We start from the raw sequence: 20,364 nt of genomic DNA, 5'->3' as shown, positions 1-20,364 counted from the left end.
ATTTGCCCTCTGCTGTGATCACATGACCCAAAGAAGTTACCTTTGGTGTACAAACTGGAGTTTGGAAAGGTTAACCTCATGACCTTCCACTGACAGCTTGAAGGTCCAGTACAAAAACCTCCACTCAGTAGGCTGATCAGCATCACGTATCTTTTTAAAGGAAAAATGGGTGTGTTTAGACTGATTTAGATTCTGTCCAAAACAAGTGTGTGAGTGAAAGACTCACTTTTGCATTCATCTTTGTACCATTTTCTTAAAAGTGTTTTTACCGCCGTTTTGGCTGCTTTTTTAACCAAGGCTGTCACGGAAACAACCTGTGTCTTTAGAGAAATATTGCAATGAGAAGATAAAAAAAAAAAAAAAAAAAGAGGGACAGAGAGATGTTCCATTAAACAAACAGATAACAAGCAGTAATGTGTTGATCCTAAAGGCCTCCTATTGGTTCACTTCATTCAAAATGTGTTCCAGCCTGGTCCAATTATGTCAGAAGTGTTTTCATTTTTTATCAAGGAGACGAGCATTTAATTCATCTGACATACATAGAACACACACACACACACACACACACACACACACACACACATTGATTCAGTTGTTGTCACCTCACAATTACTCACCATGTATAAAGTTCTATCAGTCCCCTGCTTACTTTTAGACAGATTAGCTTCAGTACACAATCCTTGTTCTGCCTCCAGGAGGTCGGGCTTCCCCATCCCTCCCTCCTTCATTTACAAGAAATGGAAGTGGTTCTTATAAATGGCAGCAAACACTGCACATCTCCCCCTCATGAAATGAAAAGGAACTGCATTCTAGTCCAAATGAATACATTTGCTTAAAGTTATGAATGGATTTGCATTTCTTCAAGTCTGTCGTAATGCAACACTCACATGGCTATATGTGCATTTGAGTAACAAATCTAACTTGTTTTTTATATTTGGCTTTCTAAAAGAAGAACAATGCAGCCCTTCCACCCATCATTGTCAGGTGTAACGGTCAGTGCCACGTCTTCAGTAATAATGTGAAGGATCGCTCTCAGGTCACTGAGCTGCTCCAGAGGATCAGAAGAACGGAGGCAGCAAAACTTTCTCAGTTTTTAATTACAATTAGCTTGAAATCCCCAGTTTGTAAAGCAATGTAATCCGATGTTGTTGCTCAGTCCTAATGCACATAAACACAACCAAAGACCAAGGTTTGACCAGCACACACAACTTTTCATGTAATATATAACAGTGGAACACAGTTCATTGCAATAAGCATTTATTTTACATGACACTTTGAATACACGGAGATACTTGAGTACAGCAGTGGTTGCCTGGACATAGCAAGAAGCTGAAGTTGGTAAAAAGCAAAGAATACACAGAACCAACTACATTTCCAAGCATATAATAGGTGTGACTGTGATATGTGGCCATACTAAAAAGAAAGGTGGTTTGAGCGAGCAAACAGACACACAGGGTTCTTAATGATTGACATGATTAACAAACAAAGTGACTTTTCTTGTTCAATACTATCTTAAAGAATGAATAAACACCATGTGCTTGGCCTAGTCTTACCAAATTAGAAATTGAATCCTTATCATTTCATCTTTATCAAGGAAACAACCATTTAACTCATCTGACTGGCACCGAAGACACATACACACTTAACATCCACCACGTGACTCTGTTTAAACGAAGAGATTCAAGAGGTTTCTAGAAACATTTGGGGACAAATGCTAACTACCCTGAAAATGTTTTTGACTTACAGTTTTACTACCCATTACTTAAACACGTGAATATGAGTAGAAGTTCTTAAAAGGCTCTGAAAATGGTAGCTGAAGATTTTAAGTTGAGATGAGAATGATTAACTTATCTAACCCCACTGGCGTAACGAACAAAGACGACAGGATGATTTCACTGAACTGATTAGCAGATTACACACCAAGATGAAGATTTCTTTTCAGCCATATTTCTGGCCTCATTTGCATGTCTTTCCTGCAGCAATTTAATTTCCTCTCTCAGTGTCAAGTCATGCTGCGCCTTTATTTCATTCAGCATCCTTTCTTTCTCCTGTCTGTCTCTCTCTCTTTCAGCTTCCCTCTCTGTCCTCTGCCTGTTTCTCTCCGAATTCCACGCTTCCCTCTCCAAGTTTCTCTCCCAATTCCACTGTTCCCTCTCCCTGTTTCTCTCCCAATTCCTCTCTTCCTCCCTATTTCTTCTCTCCCTTTCTCTGTCTGCCTGGAGTTGTTCATTAATTGTCTTCATTTGTTTTTCATATTTTTCCTGTATTTTCCTCTCCAGCTCCTCTCTTTCTTTACGTATTTCCTTTTCTTTCTCTTTCAGGATGCGTTGTTTCTCCTGCTCGACTGCCTTCTCAGCCTCTTGGAACATTTGGTTGGTGTAGTGGCTTCCCCCATTCTTCTGGACTATATTTCTGATCTTCTGGAGCAGCTCAGTGACCTGAGAGCGATCCCTCAGCTTATTATTGAAGACATGGTAGTGGCCGTTACACCTGGCCACGAGTTCCTGTATGTCTAAGCTCTCATCCAAGAAGTTCTCAACAGTGGTGCCCTCAAGAAGGTCGCCACCAGTAAAGAGAACCATGCTGTATCTGTCTGCAGCCTGGCCAAAGATTTCTTGAATCTTTTGCACCGTCTGCTTTTCCTCTGCAGTGAATCTGCCCAGCCTGATGACCACCAGGAACACATGGGGCCCAGGAGCACCATAAGAGATACACTGGCTCAAATCTTTTGTTGTTTTGTCCATGTCAAACCTGGTGTCAAACATGCCCGGGGTGTCGATAACAGCAACTTGCTGCCCTTCCACCACAGCTTTGCCCTTAGAACAGTCTACAGTCATGGACTTTGCACTGAACTTTGACTCAAAACACTGTCGCCCCAGAATGGTGTTTCCAGTGGCACTCTTCCCATTTCCAGTCTTCCCCACCATCACTATCCTCAGCTCCTCCTTTTTTTGCTCTGTACGGAAAAAAAATACATAATATTAGAAAAGAATGAATCCTCTGGATATTCATAAGCCTTCATAAACCACATCAATATCATGCAAGCTTTTATATTCTGTGCTGAACTGAAGTGGAGACGTTTAGGTCCATGATATAACATGGGACTCTTGTGGAGCTTTATTGAACCCTTTAATTGAAAAGGTCCTATATTCCTATAATATATTATATTACCAGGAGCTGGCGTAAGTGAGCAAAAAACAATGTCAGATTCAGGAGGTTGTCAGTGGGCGGGGACAGTCGGCCTGTTGAAGGGCTGGAGGAGGTCACATGCTCAACAGATCCCTTATGACATCGTAAAGCAAACCAAATCTAAACACTGTGTTTTCACACACATTTACTGAAAGATGGAGCAGGAGAAAGAGAGAAAGGACTGTTTTCTCTTAGTTTGGTGGTCTGCAGGCACCACAGGGACACATTTATGGTGCAAAGAAAGTAAAATGTGGATTTTGCATAATATGGGACCTTTAAAGCTTAGATATAATAGATATGCTTTTATCAGCACATTGGACTTGAGACACCAAAGTATTCCTACATTCCTCTACATGTTTCTCAATTCAAGTGAGTCTGTTTTCCAGCAACAGTATTTGATTTTTTATTTATATATATATATATATATATATATATATATATATATATATATATATATATATATATATATATATATGTAAATGTGTAAAAATGTCTCCATTCTGGCAAATCTTTTTCTTTTGATTAATATGTAACTGAGATTTTCAGTAAATGGTGGGAAGCTACGAACCAGGAGACTTCAATAGATAGTTGCCTTAAGGATGGTGTGTCCCGATTCAGGGGCCCCTGACGAGGTCTGTCTCATTTCATAGAATGCTCTAAATGTGTCCTTGAAGTCTACTTCAAGATAAGCTGCCTTCCTTCGCAGTTAAGGGAAAATCAAAGCTGATAGTTGGGAGAAAACGGGTGCCCTGCAGCTGCGACTTCACTCAGGGTCGCATGAACTGAAGCAGAAACATGTACTGTACTGTTTCAGATCTGTGTCTATCGCTGAAGCTGCATGATTGAAACTCATAATCGCAGAGACGAGAGGAGAAAACATAAAGGATGTGAATATTTCTACAGCTAATGTATAATGAGCTCATGTCCGGCAGGATTTGCCCTCTCTAAAAAAAAGGGATGCATCTCTCTGTGGTTTATTGTCCGCATCATTAGAGAACTCTACCACAGCATCTGCATTACAATGTGAAGCCTTGGTGATTTTAAGAAAGTTACACAGTGGTTAATTCATTAGCATACAAGAAACAACAACTCAGACACCTATTTACCAGTGGACAGTGAGCAAAATGTGATATTGTAACTGCTGCTTTCTTCTATATCCACCCATGCTCTCTTCCAATGTTACTTCTTTTTTAACATTCACTTGCTACTTACTAAGTCACGAGAAGTGATGCTTTGATAATCAGGTGTCATGGTGTTAACAATGAGCCGAGAGGAAGCTTCAGACTGCTGCTGGATACCATAATGAAAGAAGGAGCATCATGACTTACCGTTGCAGTATTTGCTGGCCATGTTTGGGTCACAGTGTGCAGGTGCTGGCAAAGATGCAGAGCTGAGAGTCCTTTGGCTGCTTGTGCTCTTTGTCAGATGGCTTCATTGCAGTAAACCACGCCTAGAAACACCCAGCAGACTTCACAGTGAAAGTGAAACTGAACCGTGGCTCGTTCTGCTACAGCAGGGAGACATTATACAGCCATTTTTATCACCATGTAATTATTATGGCATGACTTTGAACAATTTTTACAACTCTATATTCTATTCATTTTTCAATGAAATTAATATGATTAGTTTAATTTAATTTATTTACATACAATAGCTAAACATTTAAAAAGTGTATCAGGACATACACACATATGTTTTCACATATGTAACCTGCAATGACAGTCACACTTTGATGAGTGCGTGTAGGACTGTAGCCCTGAACAGTAAGAATTTCCTGCTGAGGTTGTTTGTGTATCAAGTGTTTCCTACAACTCGCTGGTGGATTCTGTTGTGGAAATTTTTGTATTGTATGAATAAAGAAGAGTCTGATGTCTGGAGTATACGTTTTTTTTTTATAAGGTTTAATTGTCTTGCAAGAGGAAGAGACAAGTCATCGCAGGAGTGATACAAGGTTCTTCTCCGAGCTAATCCCGGGGTAGGAGTTTCATAGTAAGTTTGCTCCTTGGCGTTTGCGTCAGTCTCCTGGGCAGGTGCTACCCCTTGTCAAAAAGGGAGTTTTGCTTGTGCAGAAGACTGAGGCAAAGGGAGTAAAGTTGAAAAGTTGAAACATTGTCTGATCTTCAAGGTCAGTTCAAAATGGAGGAAGATACTGTTAAGACCATGTAAGCTAAACGAGCATATAAGAACTGATGATCATGAGAATATGTAACACACAGAGTATATGATTACAATTCCTGCTCAGTGTGCTATCAATGTATGGAAGACCACATCTGAACTGCTAGGAATAAACAGGTACATGAATGGGGGAAAAAAAACATTTTAGAAAATGTCACTAGCAGGATTATATTTTTCATCACCAGACAGCACTGACATGTTGAATGGCACATTTAAGTCCTAATGTTATCTTCATATTGTAACTAAAACACCATGAATGAATGAATGAATGAATGAATTATTAAGGAAATAAATAAAAAATCCAAAACACTGCAAAGAATTATGAGATGGCACTAAAGAATGTTACGTGACGGCCATGTACCTGGAGTGGGCTCCTCCTGTCTGACTCACTTCAAACAGGGACAGTCTTAATGAGGGCAGATCCACACCGCAGGAACCATTTGGTTTATTTCTGTTGGCTTTGACCGTCAATAGAAATGTGTTGGATGCAGTACGGGAGGGAACACGTCTTTGTGCTGTCTGTTTTTGTGAAAGTATGTCAGAAATCTTTGTGGTATCTACCTGTGTGACAGAAAGGTGTACGGCTGCTGCAGAGCTAAAGAAGGTGGACAGGACATTCACTGACAGGACATGTCTGAGTGTGGCAGAGTTACAGCTCTCTCAAACATCTTCTCCACATACACTACTCACTAAAAGTTAGGGATATCCAGTTTTCAGGTGAAATTTCAGGATGAACCTAAAATGCATTCTAACCTTTCCAGGTGAACTTAATGTGACCTTCTCTAAACCTTTGAATGCACATGTCCAACTGTTCAGTGTCTCAGTACTTTCTGCACCAGCTGCTGTTCTCTAACAAGAAGCTTAACAGCAACATTCACAACAGGTTTGATCCATGAATCCACCAATACATTTCCTGCTTCAGTCAGAATTGGTATTTAAACAGTCCTCCTCATCCTGCTGTTCACATTCTGACATCATGAGACCAAGACGACACCTAACAGTTGATCAGCAGCACCTCAACACTGGAGGCTTCAAACAGGAAGTCCTCAGACGGAGGTGTTCACTGAGCTTAGAGGGTCACAGAGTGTCATCAGGAGGTTGGAACAGTGATACAGAGACTGGAAGAGTCACAGAAAGGAGAGGAGTGGACGTCCTTTGGCCACGTCCCAATTTATTGAGACACTGAACATGTTTTGTTGTGGTATACCTACCACTGTTGGTAGATTTTCTTTCAATAAATTGTTTAAGATGAAGAAATTACCAGTGCATGCTTCTACTTAAATGCCCTACTTTCATGATATAATATCACTGTAGCATTCACTTTTTACATTTTCCATATATTTCACCTGAAAGTCGAATATCCCTAACTTTTTGTGAGTAGTGTAAGTGTGTCTATGTTCCCACATTTCTAAGTAATGTAACTATATAATAGAGAAAAGTATTTCTGTGTGTGTGTGTGTGCCTGAGGCCTCTTTTCTCCTCATTGGGTTAATCCTAACTCTAACCCTAACCCTCTAACCCACAGACATACTTTTCTCCATTATATAGTTAGATTACTTAGAAGTGTGGGAACATAGGGATGACCCCAAGTATGCCATGTATCTGCTCAGTCCAGCCCCTTTATGTGTGTCTTTTATATTACCTCAAACACTGTCAAAATACGGCTAAGTCTGAGTTGATCATTTCCTGATTTATTACTTATTTTGTTGCACAAGATGTTGTACACAGAGCTTGGAGTTATTAGTAGCTAGTTGTAGTAATCTTTCATTGAAACGTCAGTCAGAATCAAAATTTGTAGAAATACATGAATGAGCTGTGAATTAAAGAAAGAAATTTTAGGTAATGATAAAGACAAAACAGTGATTTCTTGGTCGTGCAGGAATTTAAAATCATTTGTTAAATATTAAACCTTTTAGGCCTACACGCTCTCATTAATTAAGAATTTAAAACTTTGTAGCTCAGTGAGTTCACATATTGATCCCCAATTACAATGTAATTGACATTTTCACAGATTGTAGCAAGGTTGGAACTTCCGTCCGCTTAATGACGCAATGAATTGATCATTTTTACTTGTCCCTGAGTTTCAACTTTATTATGTTTATATTCAATGAAAGAAAATGTTCAAATGTACTGTATATGCCCACGGCCCCCATCACCTCCCTCAGTCGGTACTCTTTTACTTTTAACATGTCAGTAAATGTGGAAGAGTAAAAAAAAAAAACAGCACTGATGGTTATGCACAACCATGTTTGTTTATTACCAGATTATTGCACGCAGGTTCCTAGCTGTATAGAACAGAACAAAAATGGAAATGAAGCGAGAACCATGGTTTAACATCAGAAATGATGGGAAGAAAGTTCCTGTGAGTATCCATCACTCTACCTTTCATTCAACAGCACATACTGTACACACACAGTGTGTGGAATGATCTGTACAATAAATAGTCACACCTGCTTCACATGCCTTTTCTTAAGTTACAACAGTTTAATCAAAATGTACATGAACATACACGAGATACACGTGAGTATTTGTCAAAGGATGAAACCGGTGAAGTGGGGCCTGAAGCTCACACAAATATAAAATACCAGTAGCACAGATTCAAATAAAGCACCATCTAGTAAAAGCCTGGTGTCTTACTGCAAAGTGCTCCAAACTGAAGTGCAAAAATAAAGAATTTCCATGATGAGCCCTGGAAGAGTTTCTTCCTCGAAGCCCCCCAAAGCAACAGATATCAGTCTCTCTCTCTCTCACACACACACACACACACACACACACACACACACACAGGTCAACTGATATAAAAATGTAGGTAGGAGGTAAATCATCTTTAGTAACATTTATAAATATTGCCCATGTAGCTGCTGTTATTCAATTAAATAGAATCAAAAACAATGTTTTCACATATGGTCAGGTACCCTCAGCCACAAACACCTGACAAACACCCCCTCCACCCCCCCCCCACCCCCATTCCCATGAGTCATTTCTGGTCACTTCATAAAGAAGCTGGCAGTAGAGCAGCGTGTCCATCCGTAGTGGGCCTGCAGAGGGGCGCTGCTAAGGCTGCCACGTGACACAAAAGACGAGTCAAAATTGAAGCAAGACGTCTGTCTGTGAGCTGTGACGCACATTTACAACGGACGGCTGGATCTCTATTTCACTGTCAAACCGAATCTTCTGGGGTTGCTCGCCACATCTGACCTCTTTTCAATCATGTCACAGATCTCAGCATCTAACTTGATGGATACAATGTTGTTAGAAAAGATAGAAATTACAGTTGTGACAACAAAAATACGACCCAAGTTGTAATAAACTGCAAGTATACTTCAACTCAACTCGTCAAATCAGCCACACGCACTTTTTCCAGGAAAGCCTCTAGAATTGAAGGCAGCGTAGTTCAGTGCAGACTGAGTTCAGTTTGATTTGGTTCAGTAGTGAAGGGGTGTGTGTCACCGCTCTGTGTGGGTGGGCAGTGATGTGTCGTGGACCCTGACTGAGCTCTGCTTAGACCACTTTGCTTGAACCACAGACTGTATAAAAGAAATGAACGTAGCTCCCGGGTGCTAACAGTGAAGCCGATGCTGAAGAGCCTTAAAGCTGCATTCTCTCTAATGTCCAGCAGGGGGCGACTCCACTGGCTCCAAACAGAAGTCTGATTGGATGGAAGTCAATGAGGAAAATGAGCCGACTTTTCACTTGATTTATGAGCTCAGAGAACATTTTCCTGGTGAGTTTATGGTCTCAGTTGTTAGTTTACAGTCTTCTTGAACACAGCAGGATGTTCACTTAGTAAATTATGGTCCCATTTAGAGGAAAATAGACGAGGAAAAAAGAGTCACTTCTGGCTCCAAAAAAAAAAAACGGCCAAAATGCCAAAATTGAGGCTTCAAAACAGCAGTCCAGAAACCATGGGGCGACGTCACGGTGGCTACGTTCACTTTTAGAAATACAGTCTACGGTTCAAACCCTGCTCTCCGCCTGCCTTAGCCACCTCGTACTTTACACATCCACCACAGGTGGCACTCTAATCGCCAACTACTATACTATGTGTTTACTGTGACAACACAGAATTAACAACACATGGCAGATGCTGGGGTCAGAATTGGATTCTCAGTATTAGCAAAGCAACATTCAGTGTTGCTTTGTTTGTCTGCTAACAGTTAGTGCTGGTGCATGTCACGAGTTCAAAACCAAATCCCCTCTGAGCAGGCTTATGTCTGGGCCTCCGGCAGGGACCGGCCAGGCTCACATGGCACTGAGGGCCCAGCCACTACTAGTCCGTTTGTGTTGCGACACAATAGAGCTTTGGTTGCTGTGGTGACTGTTGTTGACGAGGAAACGCTGCCACCAGTTATGGTACCGTTGAGGTTTCGGTATGGCCGGTGCCGTGGTAACGAAGCCCTTCGGCGGGGGACAGGCATGGCAGCTGAACCACGGAGGCACACCGAGGGGAGACTCAGACCGACCAGACAGCAGCCTGGACAGGAAAGGACCTCATCTTGCTCAGAGGGGTCACTAGGGTCAGACGACAAGACCTGGGCTCCGCTGTAACCATTAGCCCGTCCTCCCCCATCCCACTGCACCTGCTGCCCAATCGCAAGGCCTGAGCCGTTGTTGTTGTCCAGCCGTGGCAGCGGAGGCAAGGTGGGCGGCCCATTGGAGATGGGAAGTCGCCAGCCGTTGGTCCGCAAGGAGGAGGAGGAGGAGGAGGAATTGGAGGTGAGCAGGGGTCTTCCAGCTGTGGAGTCCAAGACTTCTGCTGGCTCTGGAGACTTGGTACAGTCCATGGGCTCTGTTAGACATTCACTCTCCTCCTCCTCCTCCTCCTCCTCCTCCTCCAACCGCTCCAGAGACACCATCTCCAGCTCCACAGACAGACCTGAATCCTCTCCCATCCCGTCCTCCTCCTTTAACAACTCTCTCTTCTCAGTCATCTCCCCCTGATCTAGCTGCAACCTTTCATCCACCCCTGTGTTCTTCCTCATCTCGTCCTCCACATCACACCCCGTCCCTCTTTTAGTTGACGCCACTCTGACATCCTCGTCCTTTTCCTCCTTCCTCTCTGTGTCTCTGGGCAAGGCTACAGTCCGGCTGAGCTCTGGGGTGCAGGGGAGAGACTGGCATCTCCTTGGTGGTGCTCGTGCCCCCGGCATCCCTCTGTGAAGGTGGGGGGAGGCGCACGGGTCCCGAAGTGCCGGCAGGGTGAAGGTCAGGGAAATGACTGACTTGCTGGGTGTGTCTAAGAGTTTACACCGGCCCCCGTTTAGGTCCTGTCTGAGAGAGAAGGGGTTGACCCGCACAGGGGTCCCAAGGAGAGGGGGGGTCAGGATTCCCGGCGGTAACATGTCCGACTGGCTCCTCGCCAAGCCTTGCCGTTGCTGGCTGCGGTCACCAGGGTGACAAGGAGAGCTGCGGCGCCGGTATGGGCTGACGTGTACCGCTACTGGCTCTGAGCAAGTTTAGGAGGGAGAAAGACATGTAAGCGAGGTGCAAAATGAACAAGGACAAGGACAAGGGAGGTAGAACATTCAAATCACATCAAGAATGTGTAACCCAAGCTGCTAAGAGGGTTTTCTGCATTGCAAAATCAAAGTGGGCTCGCTCTTTAGGGTGATTTAGGGAGGAGGGTTTCCCATAATTTTGAAATTCTTATGTGGTGTTACTGGTATTATATGGAACTGATATTTATAGAATAACATGCCACTTTAAATGTACGGCACCTTTGAGGTGGAAACACAATGCCAACCAGTCATGACAAGTCACGACAGGTTCATCCGCTTTTCCACATCACATTCTCTTGCCGGTTTTAATCAGACTGTGTGCTTTTAATTGCGTGGAGCTACTGAGAACATTCAGAGGAGCTCTCTTTGTTTTCCTGGTTTTGCTGCAGTATAATGTGGAAAACCTCCAGGGGAAAACCTGAGAGGGGAGACGTGTGAGAAGGGAGGGGCTAAGTACTGTGCTACTTTTATTGAAAGTTTTGTTTGCAAACCTGATCTCAAGGTTTTCTCTTGTAGAGAAAGAAATATCCCCAAATCATTAACCCTCCAGTCACCAAAGAGGAAACGGGGGGTTAATAGGGACACAGTAGGTCTTTTCGGCCCCCCACCTGCACAGTTATTTGAACATAATACACCCCCGCCAAACCCCCGGTGAATCAGCATGTTGCTATTTTGTATAAATGAGGCATTTCCCTGCACTCCCTCCTGCAGCACTGTATATATCATATGAATTCATATGACTTGAGTTTTGGAAATCATTCATTTGATCCTTTTACCAAGTGCAATAGGTGTCTCTGCCTGTCCGTCCCTGTCCATGCCCTCCAGCGTGAAGACAATGTCAGAGAAGGACGGTCGCCTCTCTGCACTCATCTGAAAACAGCACAAAGCACCAAAGCACAGGTCCAGAGACGGCGAGGTGATGACGAGTACATTCACATTAACACAACTTTTCTTTTGTGTGTGTGTGTGTGTGTGTGTACTTACATTACAGCAGGTGACAGCGAGGCTAAAGAAGGCAGGTGGACAATCCCCAACCATGTTCTCAAATGCATCCACGTCCAGACCAAAGTCCTACACACACACACACACACACACACACACACAAACAGATGATCCCCTCCTGTCTCCCTCACAGCAGAGATAACTCTACTGTTCTATACAGTTTTTATGGTTATACTTATATATACTTGATACACAGCAACAAGACATGAATCAATAAATGTATTTCACTGAGTCACCAGTGAGTCTGTCTGCAGCTAGACTCTCAAACTACTGGACCAATCAGGCTAATATATATTTTTGTGCACACTTCTGCGTGTATGCTGAACAACCTGTGGTCTTTTACCGTCACTGACCGCCGTCTCCTGTGAACCAGTCGGTCAGGGCCAAAGGTCATCCACAGCTGCTTCAGCCAGACATCGCAGAGCTAAAGGCGTTCCATGAGGCTAAAAACAGGCCTCACCTCGTTTATTCAGCGTACATTTTGGCTTTTGTTGTGGCTCAAAATCAGCATGGAGCATCTGCAGATGATTTCCATACCCGATATGCTACACACGACACAAAGTCAATAAATCCCTGTTTCTGTTGACTTCCCTGCCATCATGGCTGTGAGTGAGCCGGCGTTAGCAGCTGTTCCCCATCAGATACTGCTTCCTTAGATCTAGGTCAGGTTATGGTTAGGTAATGGTTATGGCTGTTGCTAGGTTTAGTTAGGTTATGGTTAGGCTAGGATTAGGCGTCCTTCTCTCAATGCTGACTGAGGAGGAGCTTCATCTGGACCACAAACTGCCGCTAGTCCTAAAAACCAGTTTGGAAAATCTTAAAGTAGCAACATGTTTCTGTCAGTGAAGGTTAGGGTTAGGGGACACATCACACCTTCACATCCGACACAACCAAACTAAATCATAGGCAGGAAAAGAGCCCAGCGGGATGGCTGTCGGTTAAATCCACTGTTGGACTGCAGACTCTTACCTCTGTCCTGGGTAAGAAGTCAGGATCGGCTTCGATCCGGGCGATGATCTCACACAGGATGATGCCGTACGCAAACACATCCACCTGAGCAGAGAAGAAGTGCACACGTGGGTTGAGGCTCAAAGATTAAAGTAAACTGAATCCTTATGGGTGGAAGAGGACTGGAAGTGATACTAAGAGTTTCAGGAGTGATTTTTAAAACCCTTTTCACCCACTTGAAGTTGGCATTCCATAACTTACAGCGAGTTCATTGGGAGTGGCAAACAAATGTAAATTAAGTTTTTCTTTTAGGAACTCTTAAAAGTGAGATTACGTCATTTTTCTCTTTCTCAAGTCTGTCTGACACTTTTGTGACAAAGAGTGAGCCAAAGGGTTCTCCTGGTGAGGTATTGTGTGTTTAGCTCTTATTTTACTGTATATATGGCGTGTATCTGTCTAAGGTTTGCTAACATTAGCCTCTACAAGCTACTGGTCACCAGGCTGCAGCAGCAAAACCACTGACTGTACTGAAATGACCAAAGGTGAGTCTTAGTGTTTACAATTGAGCTTCTTGTAAGAGCAAGAACTGTTTCATCCTTCTTTCAAAGTTACATAGTGTTGCCTTATGTACTGTGCTCCAGCCTTCCAGAGCTTTGCAGAAACCCAAGAAGAAGCCCGTTTACCTTCTCGTCGTACAGCTCTCCTCTCAGAACCTCAGGGGCCATCCAGTAAGGGGAGCCCACGATGGCCAGCGGCTGCTTCCCCACGCCGTCGCTGCAAAGACACCGAGGTTTTTTTCTGTGAAGTTAGGCGCTCATTCGGATGGAATCAGATGGTGTGAGCTAGTGCTGTGATTTCAATTAGAATATTTTTCATAGTCTAGATACACAGCTTTTGTTCACACTGCGATTGTCTTTAATGCTTCGGTGTTGCGTTGGATCATATTATTTTGATGCACAGAGGAAAAAATATTAAAGACACCTCTTTGCCAAGTATTGATTCATAAATGTATGAATTATTAGAAGAAAAAAAATAAAGCCTTATCCCTAATAAAGAAATGTAGTGTCAGCTCACAGTAACTCTTCATATTTGATTTAGACATGATCTCCTGTCGACAGCTGGAGGGAATGTTTTCTCGCTCACAACATCCTGCTTTCTTGCTGGACAATGTTTTCACGTAGGATTTGATTTTCAGAAGACATCAGGATTCTGGGTTTCACCCCACTGACCTGTAATCAGGGATCTTCTCTGCCAGGCCAAAGTCTCCCACCACAGCAGTGAACATGCCGTTATCACAGCGAACCAGGCAGTTCTGCACAGGAAAACAGTCAAGAGGTCACATCTACAAACGTCTATTGGTAGGAATGTGCCGGTTAAATGTTTGAATTAAAATCACTATGTAACACCATTCACTATCATTAAGTAAGCTACCAGGAATGGGCACTTGTATGTATTTGATTGGCTGGATGACACGGCGCTGGGATGCTGGTAATAAATAATAAAATGATAAAACAGAAGAAGTTCAGGGTAGAACAAAATAAAAAAAAAAAGGATTAAAAAAATACATAAAATCAACTAAAATACAGTTACAGTGTCTGTTTAGTGGCTCTCCTGCTTCTCATTAGGACTCTGGCAGCAGTGCTGTTACTGAAGTTATCTAAAGGTCTTTCTGTATTTGTACAGCACCTTTCTAGTCATTTCGACCACTCAAAGTGCTTTTACATCACAGGAGGAATCTTAAGTTGGAGGAGACTGTTCTTTCACACACTGAAGCTGCTTCAGGAGCAAGTTGGGGTTCACTGTCTTGCCCAAGGACACCCCGACATGCAGACTCATAGGAGCCGGGGATCGAACCAGCGGCCTTCCGCTTGATGGACGACCCTCTCTAGCTCTGAGCCACAGCCGCCTTACGGTCCATGCTGCTGGAAACGACAGCATGAACGAGCCTCTCGAAGTCATGAGAGCGCTAATTCTTGCTATTTGTTTGAGATGATGACATGCTGATTTATCAACAGCAGCATCATGCCAGACGTGTATGAGGGCTCTCCATGTAAAGATCGCTTTTGTACGTATTTAATGTTGGATCAGCTGATTAAACAGTTTAGTTCATGCTCCTTACTTTATGGTTGATCATCAAATCTCAAACAAACTATTACTGTGATTGGCAGATGTCAGCAGCAGTAACCAGACATCGTGGTCAGCGTTTGGGGTAGGGAGGAAACAACGTGACTTTCCCACCCCTAAAGAACGGCGCTGATGTTAGCAGTGTGCATCTACTGTCTGTAAGCGGTACCTTGGAGGTGAGGTCTCTGTGAAATATGCCCTTGCTGTGCAGGTACTGCAGCCCGCAGGCGATATCCAGAGACAGACTGATCCTGACGCCCCACGACAGGTACAGATCACTGTCCAACAGCTGCTCCAGGTTACCTCCATTTATATACTACAGAGAGAGAGAGGGGGGGGGCAAAAGAGAGAGTGAACAACAAGAGACAGCAGGCTCTGTTCTCTGTCTATGAGCCAAACGCCACTGCTGAAGCCACACTGGACATGTCTTCAGTTAAACTGCTTTGAACACAGTGTGATGGACAGTCAGCTCACACACACGCACACACACACACACACACACACACACACACACACATTTGTGCGTGTACAGCCAATCAATAGCAGCAGTCAAAGGAGGCACCAAATACATGAATTATTTATTATTTACTTCATTTTAGTTTCTATTAAGATGATATATTTTGCTGTAATGTGAGCAGACTTCCTGAAGCACGACATGGTGTCTGACTAAATGCTACTGTTCCACTTCTCGTTGCCTAAGATGACCCTCCCCAGCACAGTAAACAGTCCTCCGGTGGCAGGCTCTGTGGTATCCATGGTAACCAGCAGCTTGGGAAAATCTCTTTGTAAACCACCGGGTATACCATAATCTAAAGCCAATACTTCTAAGATGCATTTTGTTTGTTATTTCAGCGTTAAGTTATTTCGCCATGTGGTGTTTCAGTTATTGTATCTATAACTATCTGCGGCGTGACCACAGACGTGTGAGCCTTGTGTCCGTATGAAAGAAGAGGGATGGTTTTACCTCAGTCAGAGCGTGGAGCTGACCCTCGTGCACACAAACCCCAAGAAACCTGAGGACAAGTGACAACATATGATTAAAAAAAAAAAAAAAAACTTCCCCCACTCCTCCCATCATCACATCAGTGTTTCAAAACCACTGGGAGGCAGAACATTTGTAAACTCTGGCGACCTCTTGTGTTCCTCGGCGGTAGTGAAAAAGCGCTGTCGCAGTGCGATGTGCACTTTTAAGATGTGCTGATCAGGGGCCACATTCAAGTTTAGCATTCAGTCCAGCAGCTCTGCCTCAGCAGCTGGTTAAGACCCTGCTGTGTTATCAGCGGTGCAGGATGTGGACACCATCACATACGTTACCTCAGCCAGTCTTTTGTGCATCCTTCACAATATGCCTAAAGTGCTGCTTTCCAATATTTACTGTATTCTTCTGTGGATGAGTTTGTTCTCAGTAAGTGGTGAAGCTGCTCTTCACAATCGTCCATCTGATTTCATTCAATTCGATACAACATGACCGCTGGTGAGTGTTTCCTACCAGCTGCACTGTTTTTACACATTAAGACAGTATACGCTACCTGAGTATGTTGGGGTGGCAGAGCCTGTTCATGAGCTGCACTTCCCGTAGCATGTTAGCTTTGTTACTAGCCAACGTGTTCATTTTCAGCGCCATCACCTGCCCCGTGATCCGATGCTGCACCTGCAAAACAACCGGAGAAGGTTTTACAGTGAGAGGGCTGCTCAGAGGATTCAGTCAACGAATGAACACAGAAGAATTCATCCAAGTCTTTCCGAGCTCAGTTCAGCTCATCGGCTCTGTCGGTACACGTGATTTATCGGGAAACATCCCATTCATCTGCCACATGTAGGATTATCTGACAGGGGAAAAGATGAATTGTTAATAATGTGATTTCTTCCTCCGGTAGCGGCAGATCACAGATGGATGGTTTCAAGGAACACAGCCGATGAATCTGTAAACAGTTGGGTGCCACTGCAGTGCATGTAGGGGACCATCAAGCAAACAGGAGACATGTTAACAAAGGTAGAATTTGGATTCCCCTGGTTTTACTAAGGCCACAGGAAATTCTCCCCCTCCAGAGAGCGAGTGCAAACCTCACCAGGGGTGAGGTTGTAGTGGAATGTTCAGAAAGCTGCACTGTTTGTATTAACTAACACAAATATAGACTAACCAGTCTCAGGCTGGGTCCTTTAGTGTTTGGACATCCGATCTGATCCTTACACTACCCTAAATGTTGTATGTGAGTAATAAGCTCCTGACACATTGAAATAACAGCCATAGCTACTAAATACAGCCCTTTTTATTTCTCGTGAGCTAAAACGGATCGACTTAGATCATCGATCTGACATGGCTAAAAGTTTAAGTTGTAGAATGTGACGTCTTAAACGGATGTGATCCACTCTGTTGGACACGTTGGGCTACAAAACCACTCTCGGGTGTACAGAGGTGTTAGAGACAAAGCGCTGTTTTGGCTTGTCATCGCTTTACTCTTTGAGTTCTATAGCTATAAGCTTTAAGTTCATTTCAGTTTAAACTGTACACAGCAGAGAAGAGAATCAGTGTCACAGAGCAGGAACATCGCTGAAACGTGTGAAGCTGCAGGCGCAGTAGGTCTGGGGTCACGTGTGAGACCAGGTGGGTCATTGACTGCAAACTTCATCCAGTGTCTGGACCTGCAAGTGCATGGATCTGTGTCTGTGTGTTTGTGTCTGTCTGTGTGTGTGTGTGTGTGTGTGTGTGTGTGTGTGTATGTGTGTGTGTGCGCGTGTGTATTAATAGCGTAACTCTAATAGGCTTTCTGGATTTCCCATCACTCCTCCTGATCTGCACAAATCCACTGGGCCATTACTGATGCCTCACCCAGCAGCAGCCAGGAGGCACACACACACACACACACACACACACACACACACACACACACACACACACACACACACACTGCAGAGTTAACTGGAAAACAGTAGGCTGGGTTTAACAGTAATAATAAACTTAATGTACTGCATGCATTTGAAACTCAAATTCTCATCCATTACCACTGATTGGTGCTCTTTCAGTCGGGGGGGGTGGCAGCAAGTGCAGTGGGACACGATCTGACAATCCTTTTTGTTACGTCCTACATAAACACTGTGCAGTATGGATAGAGCCTCAACTACAGACCTAGTTTGAAGCTACCATTCACCTCCATAAGTCTTGAGAAAATCGTTTCACAGCAGCTCGTTGAGGTAAATGAAGAATCAGCACTGACTGGTGCAGGCTGACCATGGCAAACAGTCTCTCATGGCTAAGAATGATACTGCAGATGGAGGGCCTTTACATACATGACTGCATGAAGGACCTTTTTCCAAAGTTACATTTACAATAAATCTTTAAAATGAACCCTCACCCATCCAACAGTACAGGCTGGCAGTGAGGGGCGCCCCTCTACACACCTGGTCCCTGTTTGTGGATGTGAGTGTGCAAAGCTTTGGCTATTTCAGATAAGAGCAGAGGAATGTGCTCTGGAATCCACTTTGTCTAAACCCTCAGCCTGAGCTCCAGCCACTACGCCACATGCCTTTACCGTGCGTGGTCAGGACCGGGGCAGGCGGAGGCTGTGTGGAGTCTTGATGTGGTGGTCAGGAGGTGATCAGTTACATACGTACATGAAGGTTACCGGGGAGGAAACAGTAGGATGTCCACCAGTAGTAATCTACTTAGTCTGGACAGTGGGGCCTGTCCTCTAATCAGCCACACACACACACACACACACACACACACACATAATGTCAGTGCAAAACACAGTATACACCACTGAGCACATGCAAACATTCATCTATGTGTGTGTGTACAGTATGTAAGTAATATAATAAACAGGAGTGTCATGTGAGGAAGCTACAGTCAGGACCCTTCAGGTGTGTGTTCTTAATGCTGTGCAGTAATCCATGCTCAAACAGACAAAAACACTGAAAACACACAACGGGGGGGGGGGGGGGGGGGGGCTTCAGGTGCTGGAGAGACGCTGAAATTAATGAAATATTTGATTCAATATTCAAATTCCATTGTTGGATATCTGTATGTTGTGCTGTGAGGAGCTGGGGGGGGTGAACATGTGAGAGAGTGATGCAAATGACCTCAGCCAAAAATGAAATCATTCATTGTCCCCATCACAAGGACGTCCAGCGGGGGGCTGGCAGGTGCTCAGATGATACGGCACACACAGTGACATACTGCACCGTGGTGGCCAAAGGTGAACCAAGAAAGCAAAAATGACACATAGGGTCTGGTTCAGCTTGTCAGATGTGATGATTCGCCGTTTCTCTAATTCCTTTACCATTCATTAACATCTCTGGGTTTGGGACTGTGACACCGTAGAGACGCACCTATCCAACCTGTTCTCTTCCAACATCAGTTTTGATACCTTAGCTCCTCCACACAGTACCAATCTGATGCCAGTGCTTACACACACACACACACACACACACACAGTGCTCACACACACTGTCTCAGACACCAGTGATCATCAGACTGCTGAGTCAGGGCCCTGCTCAGATGAAGAGCAGCAGTAAACATGCCTGTTGTTGTTCCAGCTGACCTGCAGAAAGTGGCTCCCCACTGGGGGACTTGGTGAGACTGACCTCACATCAGCAGCCTCACACCCTGACCATGAGCTCTCATTGGTGCCACTGACAGCTTGTGGTTTCATCAGCAGACCAGGTCACGTACCTTGAAGACCTCTGAGAAGAAGCCTGAGCCGATCTTCTCACAGAAGAAGTCGTCGATGCGGGCCAGACTGGACACGGCGCTCCGCAGGGCTCGGTAGGAGGACGGGCGGATCCGGTTGGGTGCGTGGATGCTGTGGAGCGGCGGCTCATCCAGGCCAGCGTGCCCCTCCTCGGGGTCGCAGAAGCAGCACTCAGCGTGGTAGTCCATGGTGCTGGTGGACCACCTCGCTCCAGGAGGTCCGGCTCTCTCCCACTGGGGAACCGCAGTGTCTGTTAGACCGCAGTAGTCCTGGGGCACGGGGTGGTGGAGGCCCCCACCACCATGGTGTCAGAATGATCTCCTGTGGGCTATATGGCTGACCCAGTGACCCAGTGGTAGTAGAGAGAGGCTCTGAGAGCATCAGCTCTCCGGCTGCAGGTCTGCTTCTGCTCCCAGCTCTGACGCCCCAGCAAAGATGGAGAAGTCTCACTGGAGAAAAGTGAAGTCACTTCAAACGTCCAAGTCGTCAGTTCTACGAATTCCCGCAGCCCCTGAACGTGGCCTCACCGTACGTGAGGAGGCTCGGGTCCCTCCGCCATCCCGACACTGAGGAGGCTCGGACCGTGGATGCTGCAGCTGCACCGTACCGGGGGAGGAGAGGAGAGGAGAGGGGGGGAGAAGAGAGGAGAGGGGAGGGGAGTCACACAGAGACATCATAGAGACTTCAGCCCTGTGACACATCTACATGTCTATGTAATAAGTATGTAGTATGTATGA

General features: G+C 44.6%; 2 protein-coding genes across 2 annotated transcripts; both read right to left on the bottom strand.

The window, feature by feature from the left end:
• Positions 1-1,240: 1,240 nt before the first annotated feature.
• Positions 1,241-4,585, bottom strand: LOC139199138 (GTPase IMAP family member 4-like). The gene is made up of 2 exons (XM_070828162.1): positions 4,518-4,585; positions 1,241-2,956 (listed from the first exon to the last, which is right to left on the bottom strand). The coding sequence occupies exons 1-2, from the start codon at positions 4,537-4,539 to the stop codon at positions 1,905-1,907; spliced, it is 1,074 nt and encodes a 357-aa protein (XP_070684263.1). The 5' UTR covers positions 4,540-4,585; the 3' UTR covers positions 1,241-1,904.
• A 4,685-nt stretch (positions 4,586-9,270) lies between these two features.
• tesk1a (testis associated actin remodelling kinase 1a) lies at positions 9,271-20,091 on the bottom strand. Its single transcript, XM_070828161.1, has 10 exons — positions 19,609-20,091; positions 16,466-16,587; positions 15,901-15,949; positions 15,106-15,252; positions 14,042-14,124; positions 13,496-13,586; positions 12,834-12,917; positions 11,847-11,933; positions 11,639-11,732; positions 9,271-10,810 (listed from the first exon to the last, which is right to left on the bottom strand). Exons 1-10 carry the CDS (start codon positions 19,813-19,815, stop codon positions 9,573-9,575), a joined length of 2,202 nt encoding a protein of 733 aa, XP_070684262.1. The 5' UTR covers positions 19,816-20,091; the 3' UTR covers positions 9,271-9,572.
• Positions 20,092-20,364: the final 273 nt, after the last annotated feature.

The sequence above is a fragment of the Pempheris klunzingeri genome, chromosome 3, assembly GCF_042242105.1.
Source record: "Pempheris klunzingeri isolate RE-2024b chromosome 3, fPemKlu1.hap1, whole genome shotgun sequence".
Taxonomy (NCBI): Eukaryota; Metazoa; Chordata; class Actinopteri; order Acropomatiformes; family Pempheridae; genus Pempheris; species Pempheris klunzingeri.
The sequence above is the reverse complement of the archived record's forward strand: the minus strand, read 5'-3'. Positions and strand labels throughout refer to the sequence as shown.